This window comes from Mustelus asterias, chromosome 14 (genome assembly GCF_964213995.1).
Source record: "Mustelus asterias chromosome 14, sMusAst1.hap1.1, whole genome shotgun sequence".
Classification (NCBI taxonomy): domain Eukaryota; kingdom Metazoa; phylum Chordata; class Chondrichthyes; order Carcharhiniformes; family Triakidae; genus Mustelus; species Mustelus asterias.
Window position 1 is genome coordinate 97,679,175 of NC_135814.1, and position 19,595 is coordinate 97,698,769.

Here is a 19,595-nt window from a genome sequence, read left to right on the forward strand (position 1 = left end):
GCAATCTCATTAAGTTTTAGGTGTAATATTGTTTCCTGTCCCTTTCTCCTTAACCAACCCACCAAAACAGATGACCAGGTCACAATTATTTGTGGGACATTGTGATGCCTTCAAAAAGCACTCCAATGTCCACAAGATCATAAGAAGTAGAAGCAGAAGTAAGCCATTTGGCCCATCGAGCCTGCACTGCCATTCAATGAGATCATGACTGATAATCCTTAATTCCACTTTCCTGCCACTTCCCCACAACTCTTCGAGTCCCTTACTGATTAAAAATCTGTCCATCTCAGCCTTGACAATACTTAATGACCCTGCCCTCTGTGGTAAAGAGTTCCACAGATTCACTACTCAGATGAAATCTCTCCTCATCTCTGTCTTAAATGGGTAACCCCTTACTCTGAGATTATGCCCTCTGGTCCTGGACTCTCCTACAAGGGGAAACAACCACTCAACATCTACCCTGTCAAGCCCCCTGAGAATTCTCTGGGGGCAAAAGTGCTTTAAAACATCCTGAGATCAAAACTATATAAATGTAAATTTTCTCTTTCTTTACAGAAGAAGTGCCATCCTATACAAATATATTTAATTTCCAAACAAGGCAGACAAACCCGAGGGGAAAATAATCTCAGGGAAACACTCTTTCTGACTGCTCATTACCTTCACCTGCCATAATCATACTGGCCAAAAGTTACATTCACATGAGGTAGAATTACATGATGGTAGGGCTAGCAGTCCTGTAACCTTTATAACATTCACCATCACATCCCATGTGATCCTAAAAGTCTGAGGTACAACAAGCTAAGCAATCATTTGTTTTAAGTTTATTTATTAGCGTCTCAAGTAGGGTTACACTAACACTGCAATGAAGTTACTGTGAAAAATCCCCTTGTCCGGCACCTGTTCAGGGACACGGAGGGAGAATTTAGCATGGCCAATGCACCTAACCAGCACGTCTTTCCGATTGGGGGGAGGAAACTGGTGAACAGACACGGGGAGAACGTGTGAACTCCACACAGTCACTCAAGGCTGGAATTGAACCCAGGTTCCTGGTGCTGTGATGCAGCAGTGGTGATCCATTACATGGTGGCCCATCACCAGCTTCTTAAAAAATGACTCATATTTTCACAGTAACCTCATTGCAGTATTAATGTAAGCCTACCTGAGACGATGGCCTAATAGTATTATCGCTAGACTTAATCCAGAAACTCAGCTAATGTTCTGGGGACCCGGGCTCGAATCCCACCACGGAAGTAGGCGGAATCTGAATTCAATAAAAAATATCTGGAATTAAGAATCTACTGATGACCATGAAAGCGTTGTCGATTGTCAGAATTCTGGTTCACTAATACCCTTTAGGGAAGGAAATCTGCCGTCCTTACCTGGTCTGGCCTATATGTGACTCCAGAGCCACAGCAATGTGGTTGACTCTCAACTGCCCTCAGGCACCTAGGGATGAGCAATAAATGCTGGCCAACCAGCGACGCCCATGTCCCACGAATGAATAAAAAAAACCTTTTAAACAGTATGGACAATAAATATTTGTCTTGCCAGCATCACTCACACCCCGAGAATGAATAAACTTTTAAAATTGACTCCATTTAGCTGAGTGTGTTTCCCATCGAAGAGCTACTTGTTTGTTTCATCTGCCTCAGAAGCAAGGCTGAAGATATTTTAATATTTAAACATCTCAGTTTCTCAACCACAGTTCATTATCAAATTGCTGGGATAAGCCAGTCTTGAGCTTCAGTTTCAAGTTATTTAAGGATTCAGTCCACGAGACAGAGGTTGTACGGAGCTCTTCCGACCACGTCTTTTAAAACTCAATATGCAGGCCACACTGTTCTGCAATACGCCACAGTTCAGCCCAGTCCTGCACTTGGACTCATTAAGACCCAAGTCTGGCTTTGTGCACCTGTCAAATCAGCCATTTCATTTGCAATACAATCATGTGCGCAAATGGGCTGACCTACTTTGTGAATGGAATGAAAACAAAGCAGAGGAGCGGAGAAAATGCTGCCACGTGCTGATGTTAAACCTCGTAAGTGGCTTCCAGTCAGGGGTAAAATAATTGGGCACAATTCAGATATAGATTTCCCAAACAAGTGCATATGCCGTTTTACTCCGAAAGCTGGCACAAACAGAATCATCGGCGATAAGTCAGCAAAGTGGAGAAGACATTATTCGCAAGACCAGATAACTGATAACGTAGTACTGCATCTTATATTTACATAGTGTGTTTGACATAGTAAATGACATGGGCGGTGTGGTGGCACAGGGATTGGCACTGCTGCCTCACAGTGCCAGGGACCTGGGTTTGATTCCTGAGTCACTGCCTGTTCGAGATTCTCCTCATGTCTGCGTGGGTTTTCTTCGGGTGCTCCGTTTCCTCCCACAGTCCAAAGGATGTGCTGGTTAGATACATCGGCCATGCTAAATTCTCCCTCAGGCGCCGGAGTGTGGCGACTAGGAGATTTTCACAGTAACTTCATTGCCGTGTTCATGTAAGCCTACTTGTGACACTAATAATAAAATAATAGTAAAGTAACCTCAGACACTACACCGGAATCTAGTCAGATAAAGTCCCACACAAGGAGATACTAGCTGGCCAAGAGAGCTTACAAAGATACGGAGTGGAGTGGCAAGGTCGAGAAACATCCAAGCAACAAGAATGAGAAATTGTGATTTGATTTATTTTCACTGTATACCAAAACATGTGGCATGTTGCCATTTTCTCTACATTGATTTGATTTATAATTGTTGCATGTGTTAGGATACCTTGAAAAGTATTGTTTCTTACGTGCTATACAGACAATGCATTCCATTCATAGAGTACATTGCGGGGAAGGAAGGGAAAGGGCACAGAATTTTTTTATTCATTGGTGGGACATGGGTATCGCTGGCTGGGCCAGCATTTACTGCCCATCCCTAATTGCCCGAGGGCAGTTGCGAGTCAACCACATTGCTGCAGCTCTGGAGTCACATGTAGGGCAGATCAGGTAAAGGGGCAGATTTCCTTCCCTATAGGACATTAGTGAACCAGATGGTTTTTTCCGACAATCGACAATGGATTCATGGTCATCAGTAGATTCTTAATTCCAGATTTATTTTTTAATGAATTCAAATTCCACCACCTGCCGTGGCGGGATTCGAACCCGGGTCCCCAGAACATTAGCTGAGTTTCTGGATTAATAACCTAGCGATAATACCACTAGGCCATCGCCTCCCTCCAATATAATGTAGTGTTACAGTTACAGATAGGGTGCAGAAAAAGATCAACTTAATATAATGCAAGTCCCTTCAAATGTCTGATGGCAGCAGAGAAGAAGCTGTGCTTGAGTCAGTTGGTGTGCGATCTCAGACTTTTGTATCTTTTCCTCAAGGAAGAAGGTGGAAGAGAGTATGTCCGGCGTGCGTGGGGTCCTTGATTATGCTGGCTGCTTTTCCGAAGCAGTGGGAAGTGTAGACGAAGTCAATGGGTGTGAGGCTGGTTTGCGTGATGGATTGGGCTACGTTCACAACCCTTTGTTAGATGCATTGGCCATGCTAAATTCTCCCTCAGTGTATCCGAACAGGCGCCGGAGTGTGGCGACTAGGGGAGTTTCATAGTAACTTTGTTGTGGTGTTAATGTCAGCCTACTTCTGACAATAATAAATAAACTTTAAACTTGTAGTTTCTTGCAGTCGTGGTCAAAGCAGGAGCCTTACCAAGCTGTAATACATCCAAAAAGGATACTTTCCGTGGTGCATTGGTAAAAATTTGAGTATGTTGTAGTGGACATGCTGAATTTCCGTAGCCTCCTGAGAAAATAGAGGTGGTGGTGGGCTTCCTTAACTATAGCGTCATCATGGAGGGGCCAGGACAGGTTGTTGATGATCTCAACACCTAGAAACGTGAAGCTCTCATTTGTGGCATTTCATTGCTGGATCAGGAGTCAAAATAGGTCAGAAAGGACAGGGGCAGTTAGTGAAAAGGACTTGGGGCCAGTTAGGAGATGGGCAGCAGAGTTTTGAGTGATCTCGGGTTTATATAGTGAAAGATGGGAGTCCGTAAGGGGAGCATTAAAATTATTAGCAAACTATTGTGCAGAGGACAGGGGCCAGGTTCAACCTCATTAGAAAGCCCAGCAACATTCTTGGAAAGCGCACAGACAAATAATGACCCTCGGGCACAAGGCAATGAGAGGGAGTAACCAGCACTTGCGCAACTATCTCCCAGTAAAGGCCAATCACCATCTTCGAGGAGGATAAAGAAAAGAGAAAATTGACAGAAAAAGCTGGATGCCGGCACAGTGGTTAGCACTGCTTACGGTTCAGGAAGGGACAGGAGCTCTCCCAAATGCCACCACATAATCATGTTTTACACTACGCAGCTATGCATTGGTTTACGAAACATAACAGAGCGCTACCCAAGAAATGTCACATATGTAAAACTTGGATGGGGGTGGGGGGGGGGGGTGGAATAGCGAGGAATTGTCTCAAAGGGCAGAATGGTGGCTCAGTGCTGCATCACAGCACCAGGGCCTGGGTTCAATTCCAGCCTTGAAACACTGTGTTTGGCGTTCACACGTTCTCCCCGTGTCTGCATGGGTTTCCTCTGGGTGCTCTGGTTTCCTTCCACAGTCCAAAGATGTGTAGATTAGATTTGATTGGCCATGCTAAATTGCCCCTTAGTAACAGGGGGATTAGCAGGGTAAATGCACGGGGTTACGGGTTATTGTCGGTGCAGACTTGATGGGCTGAATGGCCTCCTTCTGCATTGTATGGATTTTATAAAATACTTCCTGATCTGTTAATCAGATCAAAAATCCTAAACCTAACAGTCAATGGCTTCGGTTCTTGTCCTGAACAGGTGAGATTCCTGCGCCCATAATAGTGTATCTATTTGGTAGCTTTCAACATCAGATTAGACCACAACCCATTCGTTAATTGTACAATTTCCTCAAGGTCTTAAAATAACCAAATTGTCAAATATCTTCCATTGCATTTTAATACTTCAGAAGAAACAATCTTCAAAGCCAGATTTGAGAAGAATGCAACGGATTCACAACTACGATGGAGCAATGTTACCAAAATGCAAAATTACTTTCACATTGTTACTGCAACCAATCACTTTTTTTAAATCTGAAAAAACATTCTGGATTCATTATGACAGTGCCACTTGTGGAGCCCTGTTGCGCATGAATTGACTGCCACGTGTCCACAACAGTGACTACACTTTGAAAGTACTCCATTGGCTGTAAAGTTCTTTAGGATGTCTGAGATTGTGAAAAGTGCTTTAATCAGCTCAGTTGGCTGGACAGCTGGTTCGGGATGTAGAGCGATGCCAATATCGCGGGTTCAATTCCCATACCGGCCAAGGTCATCCATGAAGGCCCCGCCTTCTCAACCTTGCCCCTTGCCTGAGGCGTGGTGATCCTCAGGCTAAATCACCACCAGTCAGCTCTTCCCCCTCAAAGAGGAGAGCAGCCTGTGGTCATCTGGGACTACAGCCATAGAGTCATAGAGGTTTACAGCATGGAAACAGGCCCTTCAGCCCAACTTGTCCATGCCACCCTTTTTTTTAAAAAAACGACTAACCTAGTCCCAATTGCCCGTGTATGGCCCATATCCCTCGATAGCCATCTCACTCATGTAACTGTCTAACTGCTTTTTAAAAAGACAAAATTGTACCCACGTCTCCTACTACCTCTGGCAGCTTGTTCCAGACACCCACCACCTGTGTAAAACAATTGCCCCTTTGGACCCTTTTATATCTCTCCCCTCTCGCCTTAAACCTATCCATATCAGCTACGACTCTCACCAACTTTTACAGATGCACCTTAGAAAGCATTCTTTCTGGTTGTATCACAGCTTAGTATGGCTCCTGCTCTGCTCAAGAGCGCAAGGAACTACAAAAGGTCGTGAATGTAGCCCAATCCATCATGCAAACAAGCCTCCCATCCATTGACTCTGTCTACACTTCCCGCTGTCTCGGCAAAGCAGCCAGCATAATTAAGGACCCCACACACCCCGGACATTCTCTCTTCCACCTTCTTCTGTCAGGAAAAAGATACAAAAGTCTGAGGTCTCGTACCAACCGACTCAAGAACAGCTTCTTCCCTGCTGCTGTCAGACTCTTGAATGAACTTACCTTGCATTAAGTTGATCTTTCTCTACACCCTAGCTACGACTGTAACACTACATTCTGCACTCTCTCGTTTCCTTCTCTATGAATGGTATGCTTTGTCTGTATAGCACACAAGAATAATACTTTTCATTGTATGTTAATACATGTGACAATAATAAATCAAATCAAATCGAAATGCCCTCTAGTTTTAGACGCCCCTACCTTTGGGATAAGATATTGACTATCTAGCTGATCTGTGGCCCTCATTATTTTATAGACTTCTATAAGATCACCCCTCAGCCTCCTATGTTCCAGAGAAAAAAGTCCCAGTCTATCCAACCTCCCCTTATAAGTCCTGGTAGCATCTTAGTAACTTTAGCTTTCACATAAATCCAAGTTTTCCTTTTCCGGACAGTGTGGCACAGTGGTTAGCACTGCTGCCTCACAGAGCTAGAGACCCAGGTTCGATTCCCAGGTTGGGTCACTGTCTGTGTGGAGTTTGCACATTCTCCCTGTGCCTGCATAGGTTTCCTCCGGGTGCTCCGGTCTCCTCTCACATTCCAAAAATGTGCGGGTTAGGTGGGCTGACCATGCCCCTTAGTTTCAAGGGGACGAGCTAAGGTAAAATGCATGCGGTCGGTGTAGACTCGATGGGCTGAAAGGCCTCCTTCTGCGTTGAGGAGGATAGAAAGGAGAGAAAATAGACAGAGAAAACTTGATGCCAGCACAGCGGTTAGCGGTTCAGGAAGGGAGGGAAACGCTTCCAAATGCCTCCGATGGTGTCACATCATCATGTGACACGCTACGCAGCAATGCATTGGTTTACGAAATGTAACAGGATGCTCCCCAAGAAAAAGTCACATATGCAAAACTTGGAAGGGGAATGGTGAGGAATTGTCTCAAAGGGCAGCAAGATGGCAGAGTGGTTAGCACTGCTGCCTCAATAGGGTTCTGTGACTTCTGATTTGCAAAGCTGAAATTAATACCTACGATGCCTTGCTGGCCCTTACCCACTTTAGCAACCCAAGATGATCTGCTGATAAATGTCCATTTTCATCTGGTTGCAAGCAGTAAATTCACCTCCTGATCTACAAACTTTCACCTGAGCAACAATAGCGCATACAACAACAGACTTCAATATCCTGAGGCTGAGGAAGACGCCCAAGGAAATGAACCACAAAAGCTTCCACTCATGACCACAACCTAACAATTTGCGGCAATTCATTAGCAAATTCATTATTAATACAACAGGATTTTCAATGAAGATTAGGCAAAACCTATTCACAGAGTATCTTGGGAACTCTTTTCTTGAACAGTTTTAATTTTATTTGTTAGTGTCACAAGTAGGCTTACATTAACACTGCAACAAAGTTATTGTGAAAATCTCATAGTCGCCACACTCCGGCGCCTGTTCGGGTACACTGAGGGAGAATTTAGCACGGCCAATGCACCCTAACCAGCACGTCTTTCAGACTGTGGGAGGAAACTGGAGCACCCGGAGGAAACCCACACAGACACGGGGAGAACGTGCAAACTCCGCACAGATGTTGGCCCAAGGCAGGAATTTCAGCCGGGTCCCTGGCGCTGTGAGGCAGCAGTGCTGACCACTGTGAACAGGTTGTGGAAGCAGAGTTTTTGAATATCTTAAGTAGAGGTGGATAGATTCTCGGTAAACAAGGGAGTGATAGGTTATCGGGAGTAGGTGGAATGCAGATTTGAGATTACTATCAGACCAGCCACGATCTTATTAAATGGCGGAGCAGGCTCGAGAGGCTGAATGGCCTACTCCTGCTTCTTGTTCGTATGTATGTTCAAGGTTTTTGTCCACTTTAGCTTCATACTACTCAATTCATCTATTTTTCACGTTCAACAATAACTTGCATGTATTTGTCACCTTTACAAAGTAGTAAAACATCACAAGACACTTCACCAAAGCATTGCCAAATACAATCTGACAACGAGCCACACAAGGAGGTATTAAGACAGGTAATGACAGGAGAGATAGAAAAGGCAGAGAGGCTTAGGCGGAATTCCAGAGTTTAGGGCCTAATCAACTGAAGGCACGGCTGCCAATGGTGAGTAATGGAGATGGTGAGATCATGGAGGTGTGTAGAATGGGAAAAGATGATAAAGATATATAGAGTGATGCCATAGAGGGATTGAAAACAAGAGTGAGAATTTCAATATTGAGGCATACCAAGTATTCTTATCCATATTCTGCAAAGTGCCTGGTGGTCCCAAAGCCACCAACATTGATTTAAGGTGAATCCATAGAAACTCCACAGTACAGAAAGAGGCCATTCAGCCCGTTAAATCTGAATCGATGCTCCAAAACAGCATTCCATCCAGGACCCCTGCTCTATCCCCGTAACTTTGCACATTTACCATGGCTAATCTACATACCTTTGGACACTAAGGGGTATTTAGCATGTCCAATCCACCTAATTTGCACTTCTTTGGACTGTGGGAGGAGACTGGAGCACCCGGAGGAAACCTTTGCAGACATGGGGAGAATGTGCAACTCCACACAGGCAGTCGCCCAAGGCCGGAATCGAAACCCGGGTCCCTGACGCTGTGAGGCAGCAGTGCTAACCACTGTATCACCTTGAGCAATTGTATTGTATCACACCAGGACGTTTCTCAATGGTTTGAGGGTTCCTTCCTGCAACTTCAAATTCAAAGACCCTGCTGTAATCCTCATGTAAAAATTAAATTACAGCCATGTAGGTGATGTTGTATAAAATGAAACACACACACACACACACACACACACACACACACGATTGATTATATATATCTTTGCAATTGAGCGAGTACTTGAGTTAAAAGAAGTTTTTTTTTCTGTTTGAAACTTGTTAAGGCTAAGCAATCAAAACCCAGACATTTGGGTGGCACGGTGACACAGTGGTTAGCACTGCTGTCTCACAGCACCAGGGACCCGGGTTCAAATCCCACCTTGGGTCACTGTCTGTGTGGAGTTTGCACATTCTGCCTGTGTCTGCGTGGGTTTCCTCCGGGTGCTTTAATTTCCTCCCACAGTCCAAAGATGTGCGGGTTAGGTGGTTTGGCCATGCTAAAATTGCCCCTTAGTATCAGGGGTACTAGTTAGAGTAAAGGCATGGGGTTGTGGGGATAGGGCCTGAGTGGGATTGTGGTCGGTGCAGACTCGATGGGCTGAATGGACTCCTTCTGCACTGTAGGGATTCTATGATTTGGAAAAATCTCTCTCCCTCCCTCTTCGGGTACCATGCCCTATTATGGCATTGACAACCATGAATCTCCATATTAATCTTGCTCTAGGAGGAGCTTTTCATCCTTGTTGGTTAGTAACTTCATTTGCAAGGCTTCCTAAAAAGATCATTCGTTCACTACCTCAATCTCTTTTACCATCAATTTTTCCCATCAGACTCTCCAATACATGACTGGGTGCTGAAAAGACCAAACTCAACGAAAAAATAGTTTAATGTTAGAAGGAGAAAGATCTGCATTGTTAGAGCATCTTTCACAACCTCATTGTGGCTCAGGTGAAAGTTTGTGTGTCTAATGGTGGGTTTACCCTGTTGCAACCATGTGAAATTAGAATAATGAAGTACTTCTGAAGTGTGGTCACCACTGCATTGTAGGAGAGTCAACAGCAAATAAGCAAACAACAGGGTTCAATAAACAACAATGTGATTAAATGACCAGTCAGCTGTTTTAGGTAAAATAAGCAGAATACTGCTTTTAAATGTGTCGGTTCAGGGATAAACATTGGACCGGGACACGAGGCAAAATTTCCATGCTCATCTTCAAAATAGTATCATGGGATCCTTGACATCCACCAGATAAGATAGACTCTCAGTTTAATCCCTCATCCAAAAGCTGGCACCTTTGCTGGGGCGACACTCCCTCAGTGCTGCACTGGGGTATCAGCCAAGGTTTTGAGGTTAAACCTCGGACATGAACCCAAAACCTTCTGCCTCAGAGATGAAGATGGAGTCTTAAGAGTTATACAGCACAGGAAAAGGCCCTTTGGACCATCCAATCGGCACCAGTCAAAGACAAACCACACAACTATTCCTATCTCAATTTCTAGCACTTGGCCCATAGCCTTGTATGCCTTGGCACCAGAAGTGCACATCTAAATACTTCTTAAATGTTATGAGGGTCTCTGCTTCCACCACCCTTTCAGGCAGCATGTCCCACAATGCTCTGGGTGAAAAGGCTTGTCCTCACAACCCCCTTAAACCTCATACCCCTTACCTTAAATCTATGCTCCCTAGACATTAATCAGAAGCATCAAAGTTAATAACACTTTTGAAGAGAGATGAGCGAGACAACACTAATCTGGTCAGGAGGAGGAACACCTGATAACACTTGCTCTGGGAACATAAAATTATGCAAGTAAACATGGAACATGTTGGAATTACACTGAACGCTCCAAGTCTTTTTCTGATAAAATTCATTTTAGTCCTTAGTCTGCATAAGATGCAAAAGTAAATATAGGGTCAAATCTATTTTTAAAAAAAGAGTAGCCAGTTAACAATTTAGAAGATAGGAGAGGTAAAAAGATACATCGATAGGAAGAAACCTTTCCCCTTTATAGAGGGGGTGCAAGAGATTTAGAGGGGATTTGAGGAAAACCATTTTTACCCAGAGGGTGGTGGGAATCTGGAACTCATTGCCTGAAAGGGTGGTAGAGGCGGGAACTCTCAACATTTAAGAAGCATTTAGATGAGCACTTGAAACACCATAGCACACAAGCCTACGGACCAAGTGCTGGAATATGGGGTGAGAAGAGATAGGTGCTTGATGGCCGGTGCAGACATGATGGGATGAATGGCCTCTTTCTGTACTGTAAAACTATGATTCTGTAAGATTCCAGACAATACAAACCAAAAGCTGAATACTCTATTATAAAAATGGACAGGAACCTTATGCATGCAAAGAAAAGTCACACAACTTTCAATTTTCAATATTTACAGTAGAAATTTGTTAACGTATTCTGTTTTAAAAATATAAAGTGGTACTGTGCAAATGAAAGGCATTCGACAAGGTACCTTTCAAAAGGTTAAGAACCCATGGTGTTGGAAGTAGTGTATTGGCTTGGATAGAGAATTGGCTCATGGGCAGGAAACAGCAGATGAGGATAAAGGGTTCTTTTTCAGGTTGGCAACCTGTAACCAGTGAGGTTCCACAAGAATCAGTGCTGGTACCGCAACTGTTTACAATATATATTAATGACTTGGAGGAAGGAAGCAAATGTACTGTACCCGAATTTTCAGATGACACAAAAATAAGTGGAAAGGCAAGTTGTGATTTTTTTAAAAAAGAGATATTGATCAGTTAAGTAAGTGGCCAAAAGGTTGGCAAATGGAGTATAAAGTGGGAAAATGTGAAGTTGTTCATTTTGGAAGGGAGAACAAAAGAACAGATGATTATTTAAATGGAGAAAAACTGCATAAAGCAGCAAGACAAAGGGACTTGGGGGGACTTGTGCACAAAACACAGAAAGCTAGCACACAGGTGCAGCAGGTAATCAGGAAGACTAATGGAATGTTGGCCCTTATTTCAAGGGGGTTGAAGCATAAGAGTAGGGAAGTCTTACTGCAATTGTACAAGGTACTGGTGAGACCACATCTGGAGTACTGAGAGCAGTTTAGATCCCCTTATTTAAGGAAAGATATGATTTAATTAGTTCAGAGAAGGTTCACTGGGTTGATCTGCGGTATGAAGGGATTGTCTTATGGAGGAAAGATTAAACAGGTTGGGACTCTACTCATTGGAATTTAGAAGAACAAGGGGGCTAATTGAAACATATAGGATTCTTAAGGGGCTTGACAGGGTAGATGGTGAGAGGATGTTCTCCCTCATGGAAGAGTGAAGGACCAGAGACCATAGTCTCAGAACAAAGTGACACCAATTTAAGACTGACACTAGGAGGACTTTCTTCTCTCAAAGGGATAAGAGTCTTTGGAACTCCTTGCCACAGAGAGCAGTGGGGCAGAGTCCCTGTGTATATTTAAGGCTGAGACAGATAGATTTTTTGATCAATAAAGGAATCAAGGGTTTTGGAGAAAGGGCAGGAAAGTGGAGATGAGGAATGTCAGTTCAGCCATGATCCTATTAAATGGCGGAGCACACTCAAGGGGCCAAACAGCCTAATCCTGTTCCTATTTCTTATGGAATGGCACCACAAAACGAGCCAGTCAGTGTTAGGAACAACTGGATGGACTTTGGGAGTTTAAAAATATGACCTATAAATGTCCATCACTTTTGGAAATAAGACAGTTGAGTTTACAGTCTGTAAGTAGCTGAGAGAGGTAGCGGAGATCCACTGAAGAGGAGGTACATTGAGGAGAAAGGTTACAACAAAGTTGACGTAGAACATGAACACAGGCATCAGTATCCATACAGGTGCGCACTATTCAATAAATAAATCTCAGTGACTATTAAATCTCCCTACTCGCAGTTAACTCTTTCAGAGCTGCCATGATGGAAGGCATCCTGCCAGCAAGTAAACACTGACTCTCCCCTGCAGTTCAAGAGTTTGTGTGTGTGTGGGGGTGGGTATGTATGCGTGTGTGTGTGTGGGGGTGGGTATGTATGCGTGTGTGTGTGTGTGTGGGGGTGGGTATGTATGCGTGTGTGTGTGTGGGGGTGGGTATGTATGCGCGTGTGTATGTGTGGAGGTGGGTATGTATGCGCTTGTGTATGTGTGGGGGTGGGTATGTATGCGCTTGTGTGGGGGTGGGTATGTATGCGTGTGTGTGTGTGTGTGGGGGTGGGTATGTGTGTGTGTGTGGGGGTGGGTATGTATGCGTGTGGGGGGGTGGGTATGTATGCGTGTGTGGGGGTGGGTATGTATGCGTGTGTGTGTGTGGGGGTGGGTATGTATGCGTGTGTGTGTGTGGGGGTGGGTATGTATGCGTGTGTGTGTGTGGGTATGTATGCGTGTGTGTGTGTGTGTGGGTGGGTGGGTATGTATGCGTGTGTGTGGGGGGGTGGGTATGTATGCATGTGTGTGGGTATGTATGCATATGTGTGGGTGGGTATGTATGCATGCGTGTGTGGGTGGGTATGTGTGTGTGGGTGGGTATGGTATGCATATGTGTGATAGTGTGGGTGGGTATGTGTGTAGGTATGTAGGTGTAAATGTGTGTGAGAGTAGGTATGCATATGTGTAGGTAGGCATGTATATGTTTGTGGATGTGTGTATGTGTTATGTGTCTATTTGTGGGTGAGTGGGTGTTGGGAGGTCCACTTCCTTACCTTGGCGGTGTTCTTGCAGTACCTCTGCACGGCTTGGTAGCTGAGCTGTTGGACGGTGAGGGCCCCGTCCCCACAAGGTACGACAATCCCGGTGCGGCCAAACTGCACCGTCACCTTCATGGTGAGGGGAGGCAGGCAGGTCGAGCACAGCTGAAGCTCCCCTCGGTGCAGGTGAGCACAGGCGATTGGCCTCGCGCGGGCTGCAGGTGAGCACAGGCACAGGTGATTGGCCTCGCGCGGGCTGCAGGTGAGCCTCCCCCCGCTCGAGCCGGCGGCACCAGCACACCTGAGCGCGAGAGGCGGCTTGCTGGGCTCCCTAATGACAACTAGAGCCTCCGCATAGATACCATCCCGAGTCAGAGAGAGAGACAGGTGTAAACAGCTGAAGTGAAGCAGCTTAAATCTTCCTTCCAAATAAAAATGAGAATGGGGGCTTTAAATATAGTTTCATAAATCGAACCTCTTCCTCTTCATTTGCTTCCAGAAGATCTGAGAATGAGATAACTCCAGGCAAGATATAAATACATAGATATATGTGTAATTCCAGTTCTTGAAGTTGATGTTTGTTTGTGGATAATATTGTTCAGGTTGAGTTCCTCTCCACACTAAGTGCGGTTTAAGGAGGCAATCCTCTTGTCTCAGACCCCCCACACAGCCGGAAGGAACACACTTCCCTTTTCTCTTTCCCAGGTAAAGCAAGGCGGGAGAATGGGAAACGGGAAGGGGACCGGAAAATGGGGAAAAACTTTCCTCCGGTTTGGCTGCCGACTGGCCAAGCGAGGTTCAAAGAAGCCTTCTTGTTTTACAGCCTGTCAAAAGTAGCTTCCCAAGCTCCTTCCTTTTCTTACTTGCTCCGTGCTGGTGATTCTGTTTTTACTTTTTGTTCCTCCTATTTTTCCATTCTCCTCTTCCCCACTCACAGGACAGTTCTGATCCCCCCAAAAGGGGCTCCGTCGCTCTGCTGGAGATAACTCGGCTCCAAGTTGTCCTGTTTTTCTCTCTCTTCTTTCCTCCCCCACCACCTCAAACTCTTCCCGTCAAGATACTTTCACCTAACTTTCCCTCTCTCCTAGCAGCGGCAGAAACAGCAGGCCTCAATCTCTCTCTCTCTCTTTCTCTCTCGCTGTGTTCTGCTCTGAGATTAACCCTCTCCTCGCCAGAGCTCTGCGTCACTCTGCCCAAACCAGAATCCACTGAGGAAATACTGCAACTGTCGAAGGGTTGACACTAAAGTTGGGGAAAAGAACAGCTGAGACTGGAAAATGTAATTCAAACAGTGAGAATTGTGCATGGGTTCAGTGCTAGCATATATTTCAGAAATTCAATTGGACCAGCCATATAAATACTGTGCCTACAAGAAGGAGATTGTTTTCGACTTCAGGAAGGGTAGTGGAATACATTGCCCCAGTCTACATCAGCAGGGCAAAGTAGAAATGGTCGAGAGCTTCAAATTTTTAGGTATCCAGATCACCAACAACCAGTCCTATAGTCCCCCCATGCAAACACTATAGTTAAGAAAGCCCACCAACACCTCTACTTTCTCAGAAGACTAAAGAAATTTGGCATGTCAGCTACGACTCTCTCCAACTTTTACAGATGCACCATTGAAAGCATTCTTTCTGGTTGTATCACAGCTTGGTATGGCTCCTGCTCTGCCCAAGACTGCAAGAAACTGCAAAAGATCGTGAATGTAGCCCAATCCATCACTCAAACCAGCCTCCCATCCATTGACTCTGTCTATGCTTCCCGCTGCCTTGGAAAAGCAGCCAGCATAATTAAGGAACCCAAGCACCCCGGACATACTCTCTTCCACCTTCTTCCGTCGGGAAAAAGATACAAACGTCTGAGGTCATGTACCAACCGACTCAAGAACAGCTTCTTCCCCGCTGCCTTCAGACGTTTGAATGGACCTACCTCACACTAAGTTGATCTTTCTCTACACCCTAGCTATGACTGTAACACAGCATTCTGCACACTCTCCTCTATGAACAGTATACTTTGTCTGTATAGCACGCTAGAAACAATACTTTATACTGTATACTAATACATGTGCCAATAATAAATCAAATCAGCGGGTCAAAATCGAAGAATCCTGCAGTGAGTAACTCAGTTCCTGGATGGGATTTTCCAGCCTCACTCCGCCCGAGGTCAATAGATCTTTCTATAGCCCGCTCCGATTCCTGTGGTGGACGGGACGGTAAAATTCACCCCTGTCTCCCCAAAGCCTGTCTATAATCTACAAGGCACGAGACAGGTGTGTGATGGAGTACTTTCTACTCACTTGGATGAGTGCACCTCCAGCACCACTCAAGAAGCTCAACACCATCCAGGACAAAGCCCATTTGATTATTACCCCTTCCACAAACATTCACTCCCTCCACACTGACACACAGTGGCAGCCATGTGTACCATCTACAAGATGCACTGCAGGAACTCACCAAGGCTCCTTAAACAACACCTTCCAAACCCACGACCACTACCATCTGTTTATTTAAAGTTTATTTATTTATTAGTCACAGGTAGTCTTACATTAACACTGCAATGAAATTACTGTGAAAATCCCCTAGTCACCACACTCTGGCGCCTGTTCAGGTACACTGAGGGAGAATTTAGCATGGCCAACTCACCTAACCAGCACATCTTTCGACTGTGGGAGGAAACCGGAGCACCCGGAGGAGAACGTGCAGACTCTGCACAGACAGTGACCCAAACCGGGAATCGAACCCAAGTCCCTGGCACTGTGAGGCAGCAGTGCTAACCACTGTGCCACCATGCCACCCCTAATCTGGAAGAGCTATGGCAGCAGAAACATGGGAACACCACCACTCCAAGCCACTCACCATTCCTGATTTGGGAATATATCGCTGTTCTTTCACTGTTGCAGGGTCAAAATCTTGGAACTCCCTCCTTACAGTTCAATAAAGCAGCTCACTACCACCACCTTCTCAAGGGCAATTAGGGATAGGCAATGAACGCTAGTCGAGCCAATAAAGTCCACACCCCTAGAATGAATAAAAAAAACATTGTGTTAGCATAGTTCAGGAACATGAGGGTAATCAAAGGAGAAAATGCTGGAAAATCTCAGCAGGTCTGTCTCCACTTCCGGCAATAGACTATTTATCAATATCCATTACAAGCCCACTGGCTCCCACAGCTATCTGGACTACAGCTCTTCCCACCCTACATCCTGTAAGGACTCCATCCCTTTCTCTCACTCCCAGCCATCTCCCCCTTCCCCCACATCTTCATTCTTCACAGCTTACCCTCTGAATTCAGCTTCTCTGCCTTTTGGCCATTCACACCTTCTATTTTCTCTATGGGCTGCCATTAGCAGCCTTTCCCCTTGTTTTTTGTGGCTATGATTTATCTTTCATTCCCTCACCCTATAGTATAAATATCTCCCACTTTCTATGCCTTTTAGCTTTGACAAAAGGTCATCTGGACTCAAAACGTTAGCTCTTTTCTCTCCTCACAGATGCTGCCAGACTTGCTGAGATTTGCCAGCATTTTCTCTTTTGGTTACAGATTCCAGCATCCGCAGTAATTTGCTTTTATTTATGAGCATAGTCAATATCTACCATTGGGTTAGATTATTTACAAAAGGGAAATGGAAGGGTGTTACTTTTATGCAGAGAGTTGTCATGATCTGAAAGGAAAGTAGATTCAACCATAACTTTTGAAGGCAGGAAGAGTAGGTTAGGAACTGATTGAATTATTGTTTCAAAGACTAGGCACAAACAGGATGGGCTGAAGGGCCTTTCTTCTTTGTTGTACAGTTCTATCACATTTAAAATAACCAGCACCTGAAAGTGATTTTTAAAAAAGCTGAAATCTGATTGTAAGGTTTTGATGATGTCATAAACCATAAAGGGCGTGGCTTAAAAATTAGATTTACTCCCAAAAATTACTCCGGGGAATGTTTCATTTTTTCCTTTCACCTCTTTGCGATAATGAAGCAGTGTTATTTCCCAGTAACTGCTGCCGACAGATTGAATTCCTGCAATCTCGCTGTGATTATGTTACAAATCAGCACTCAGATATGTCTTGGGTCCAGTGAGAGTGATAGAATAAAAAATAAATCTAAGTAAGGGATTGAGGAGAGAATAAAATACTTGTATTTAGTTTCTGTTAATTATGCACGTCAATTTAATGCTTCGATAAGTTTGCACTAAATCCTACTGGGTGGCATAGTGGCGGAGTGGTTAGCACCACTGCCTCACAGTGCCAGGGACCCAGGTTCGTTTCCCGGCTTGGGTCACTGTTTGTGCGGAGTCTGCACATTCTCCCCGTGTCTGCATGGGTTTCCTCCCGGTGCTCCGGTTTCCTCCCACAGTCCGAAAGACGTGCTGATTAGGTGCATTGGCCATGCTAAATTCTCCCTCAGTGTACCCGAACAGGCACCGGAGTGTGGCGACTCGGGGATTTTCACAGTAACTTCAGTGCAGTGTTAAGGTAAGCCTACTTGTGACAATAATAAATAAACTTTAAACCTTTATTCTGTACAAAACACATTGGGCTGAATTTTCCTCTCCCGTTCACCATGGGAATCGTAGTGGCTGGGTGGGGGGTGGGGGGGGTGGGGGGGGTGGGGGGTGGGGCGGGGGAGCGGACCATGCATAGATCCGTTGACCTCAGGTGGGATTTTCTATTCTTGGGGCGAGCGCGACTGGAAACTCCTGCCCATTGTGTGTGTGGCTTCATTCACCTCCAATCTTTTTACCCTCCAACCCTGCAGTGAAAAAGATTTGTATTTATTTAATGCCTTTGTTGATCTCTGTATGCCTCATGGCACTTTACAGTCAATGGATTGCTTTTTGAAGTGTACTCACTGTTGTAACTATGGAAATATGGGAACCCAAATGTAGATTGCAAGGTCCCACAAATCACAGTGTGATCATGAATACATGATCGATGTTGGCTGAGGGGTAAATGTTGGCCAGGACACGAGGGAGAACTTTCCAGCTACTCCTGTCCTCATGATGCTGATGTGTGTGAGAGTACAGTTCCTTGAGCAAAAACGAACCATCATACTTTGCTGTGAGCAATGATTCTTTTACTGAAACTGTGAGGTGCACTTCAGCCTTTTCTCAATCCTTTTCTGAGCGGGAACAGTTTCTCTCTATCTAATCTGTCCAGCCCCCTTACGATTTTGTACATCACTATCAAATCTCCACTCCGAGGAGAATGGTCCCAAGCTCTCCAATCTATCCTCAAAACTGAAGTTTCTCATCCCTGGAACCATTCTTGTTGTGAATGTAGCCCAGTCCATCACGCAAACCAGTCTCCCATCCTTTGACTCTGTCTGCACTTCCCGCTGCCTCAGAAAAGCAGCCAACATAATCATGCACCCCAGACATTCTGTCTTCCACCTTCTTCCATCAGGGAAAAGATACAAAAGTCTGAGATCATGTACCAACCGACTCAAGAACAGCTTCTTCCCTGCTGACATCAGATCTTTCTTAAGCTTTTGCTACACCCTAGCTATGATGTAACACTACATTCTGCACCCTCTCCTTTCTTTCCCTCCTCTGTACTCAATGAATGGTATGTTTTGTCTGTGTAGTGCAAAAAACAATACTTTTCACTGTATCCCAATACATGTGACAATAATAAATCAAAATTTTTGTAAACCTCAAAATCATCATGCAAAAGGCCACATTGAACCATTAACATTTAGCTTCTGTACAGAAAACCAAATGAGGCAAGATAATGGTTCAACCATAAAATCCCGACAGTGCAGAAGGAGGCCATTCGGCCCATCAAGTCTGCACCAACTCTCTGACAGAGTGCCTTACCCAGACCTTCTCCTCCTACCTTATCCCCAAAACCCAGCACATTTACTCCACTAATCCATCTAACCTACACATCTTGAGACACAAAGGGGCAATTCAGCATGGCCAATCCACCGAACCCACACATCTTTGGAGTGTGGGAGGAATCCGGAGCACCCAGAGGAAACCCACGCAGACACGGAGAGAATGTGCAAACTCCACATAGACAGTCACCCAAGACCGGAATTGAACCCAGGTCCCTGGTGCTATGAGGCAGCAATGCTAACCACTGTGCCACCATGCTGCCCTTTTGATTTGTTCCAACAGAGCAAAGCTGTTAGATTTCCAGACCGCTACAATCCTTGTGAGCTCAGGACATGGACAGTAAAGGTTTGGATGAGTTCTGTTATGGACAGGGTGAGCAAGAGCTGTTCGAATCCCTCTGCTCTTCCCAACTGTCATAATCA

General features: G+C 45.0%; 1 protein-coding gene across 4 annotated transcripts in view; it reads right to left on the reverse strand.

The window, feature by feature from the left end:
- Nucleotides 1–16,298, reverse strand: part of LOC144503886 (partitioning defective 3 homolog B-like) — a 1,029,287-nt gene extending 1,012,989 nt beyond the window's left edge. For 2 of the 4 annotated variants that reach the window (XM_078228917.1, XM_078228919.1), the window contains exon 1: nt 13,358–14,507. In XM_078228917.1, the coding sequence (XP_078085043.1) occupies nt 13,358–13,477 (120 nt within the window). In that variant the 5' untranslated portion in view covers nt 13,478–14,507. Of the gene's footprint in view, nt 1–13,357; nt 14,509–16,197 lie in introns of those variants that run through there. The other 2 variants (XM_078228918.1, XM_078228920.1) reach the window with 2 other exon arrangements.
- Between the last annotated feature and the right edge of the window lie 3,297 nt (nt 16,299–19,595).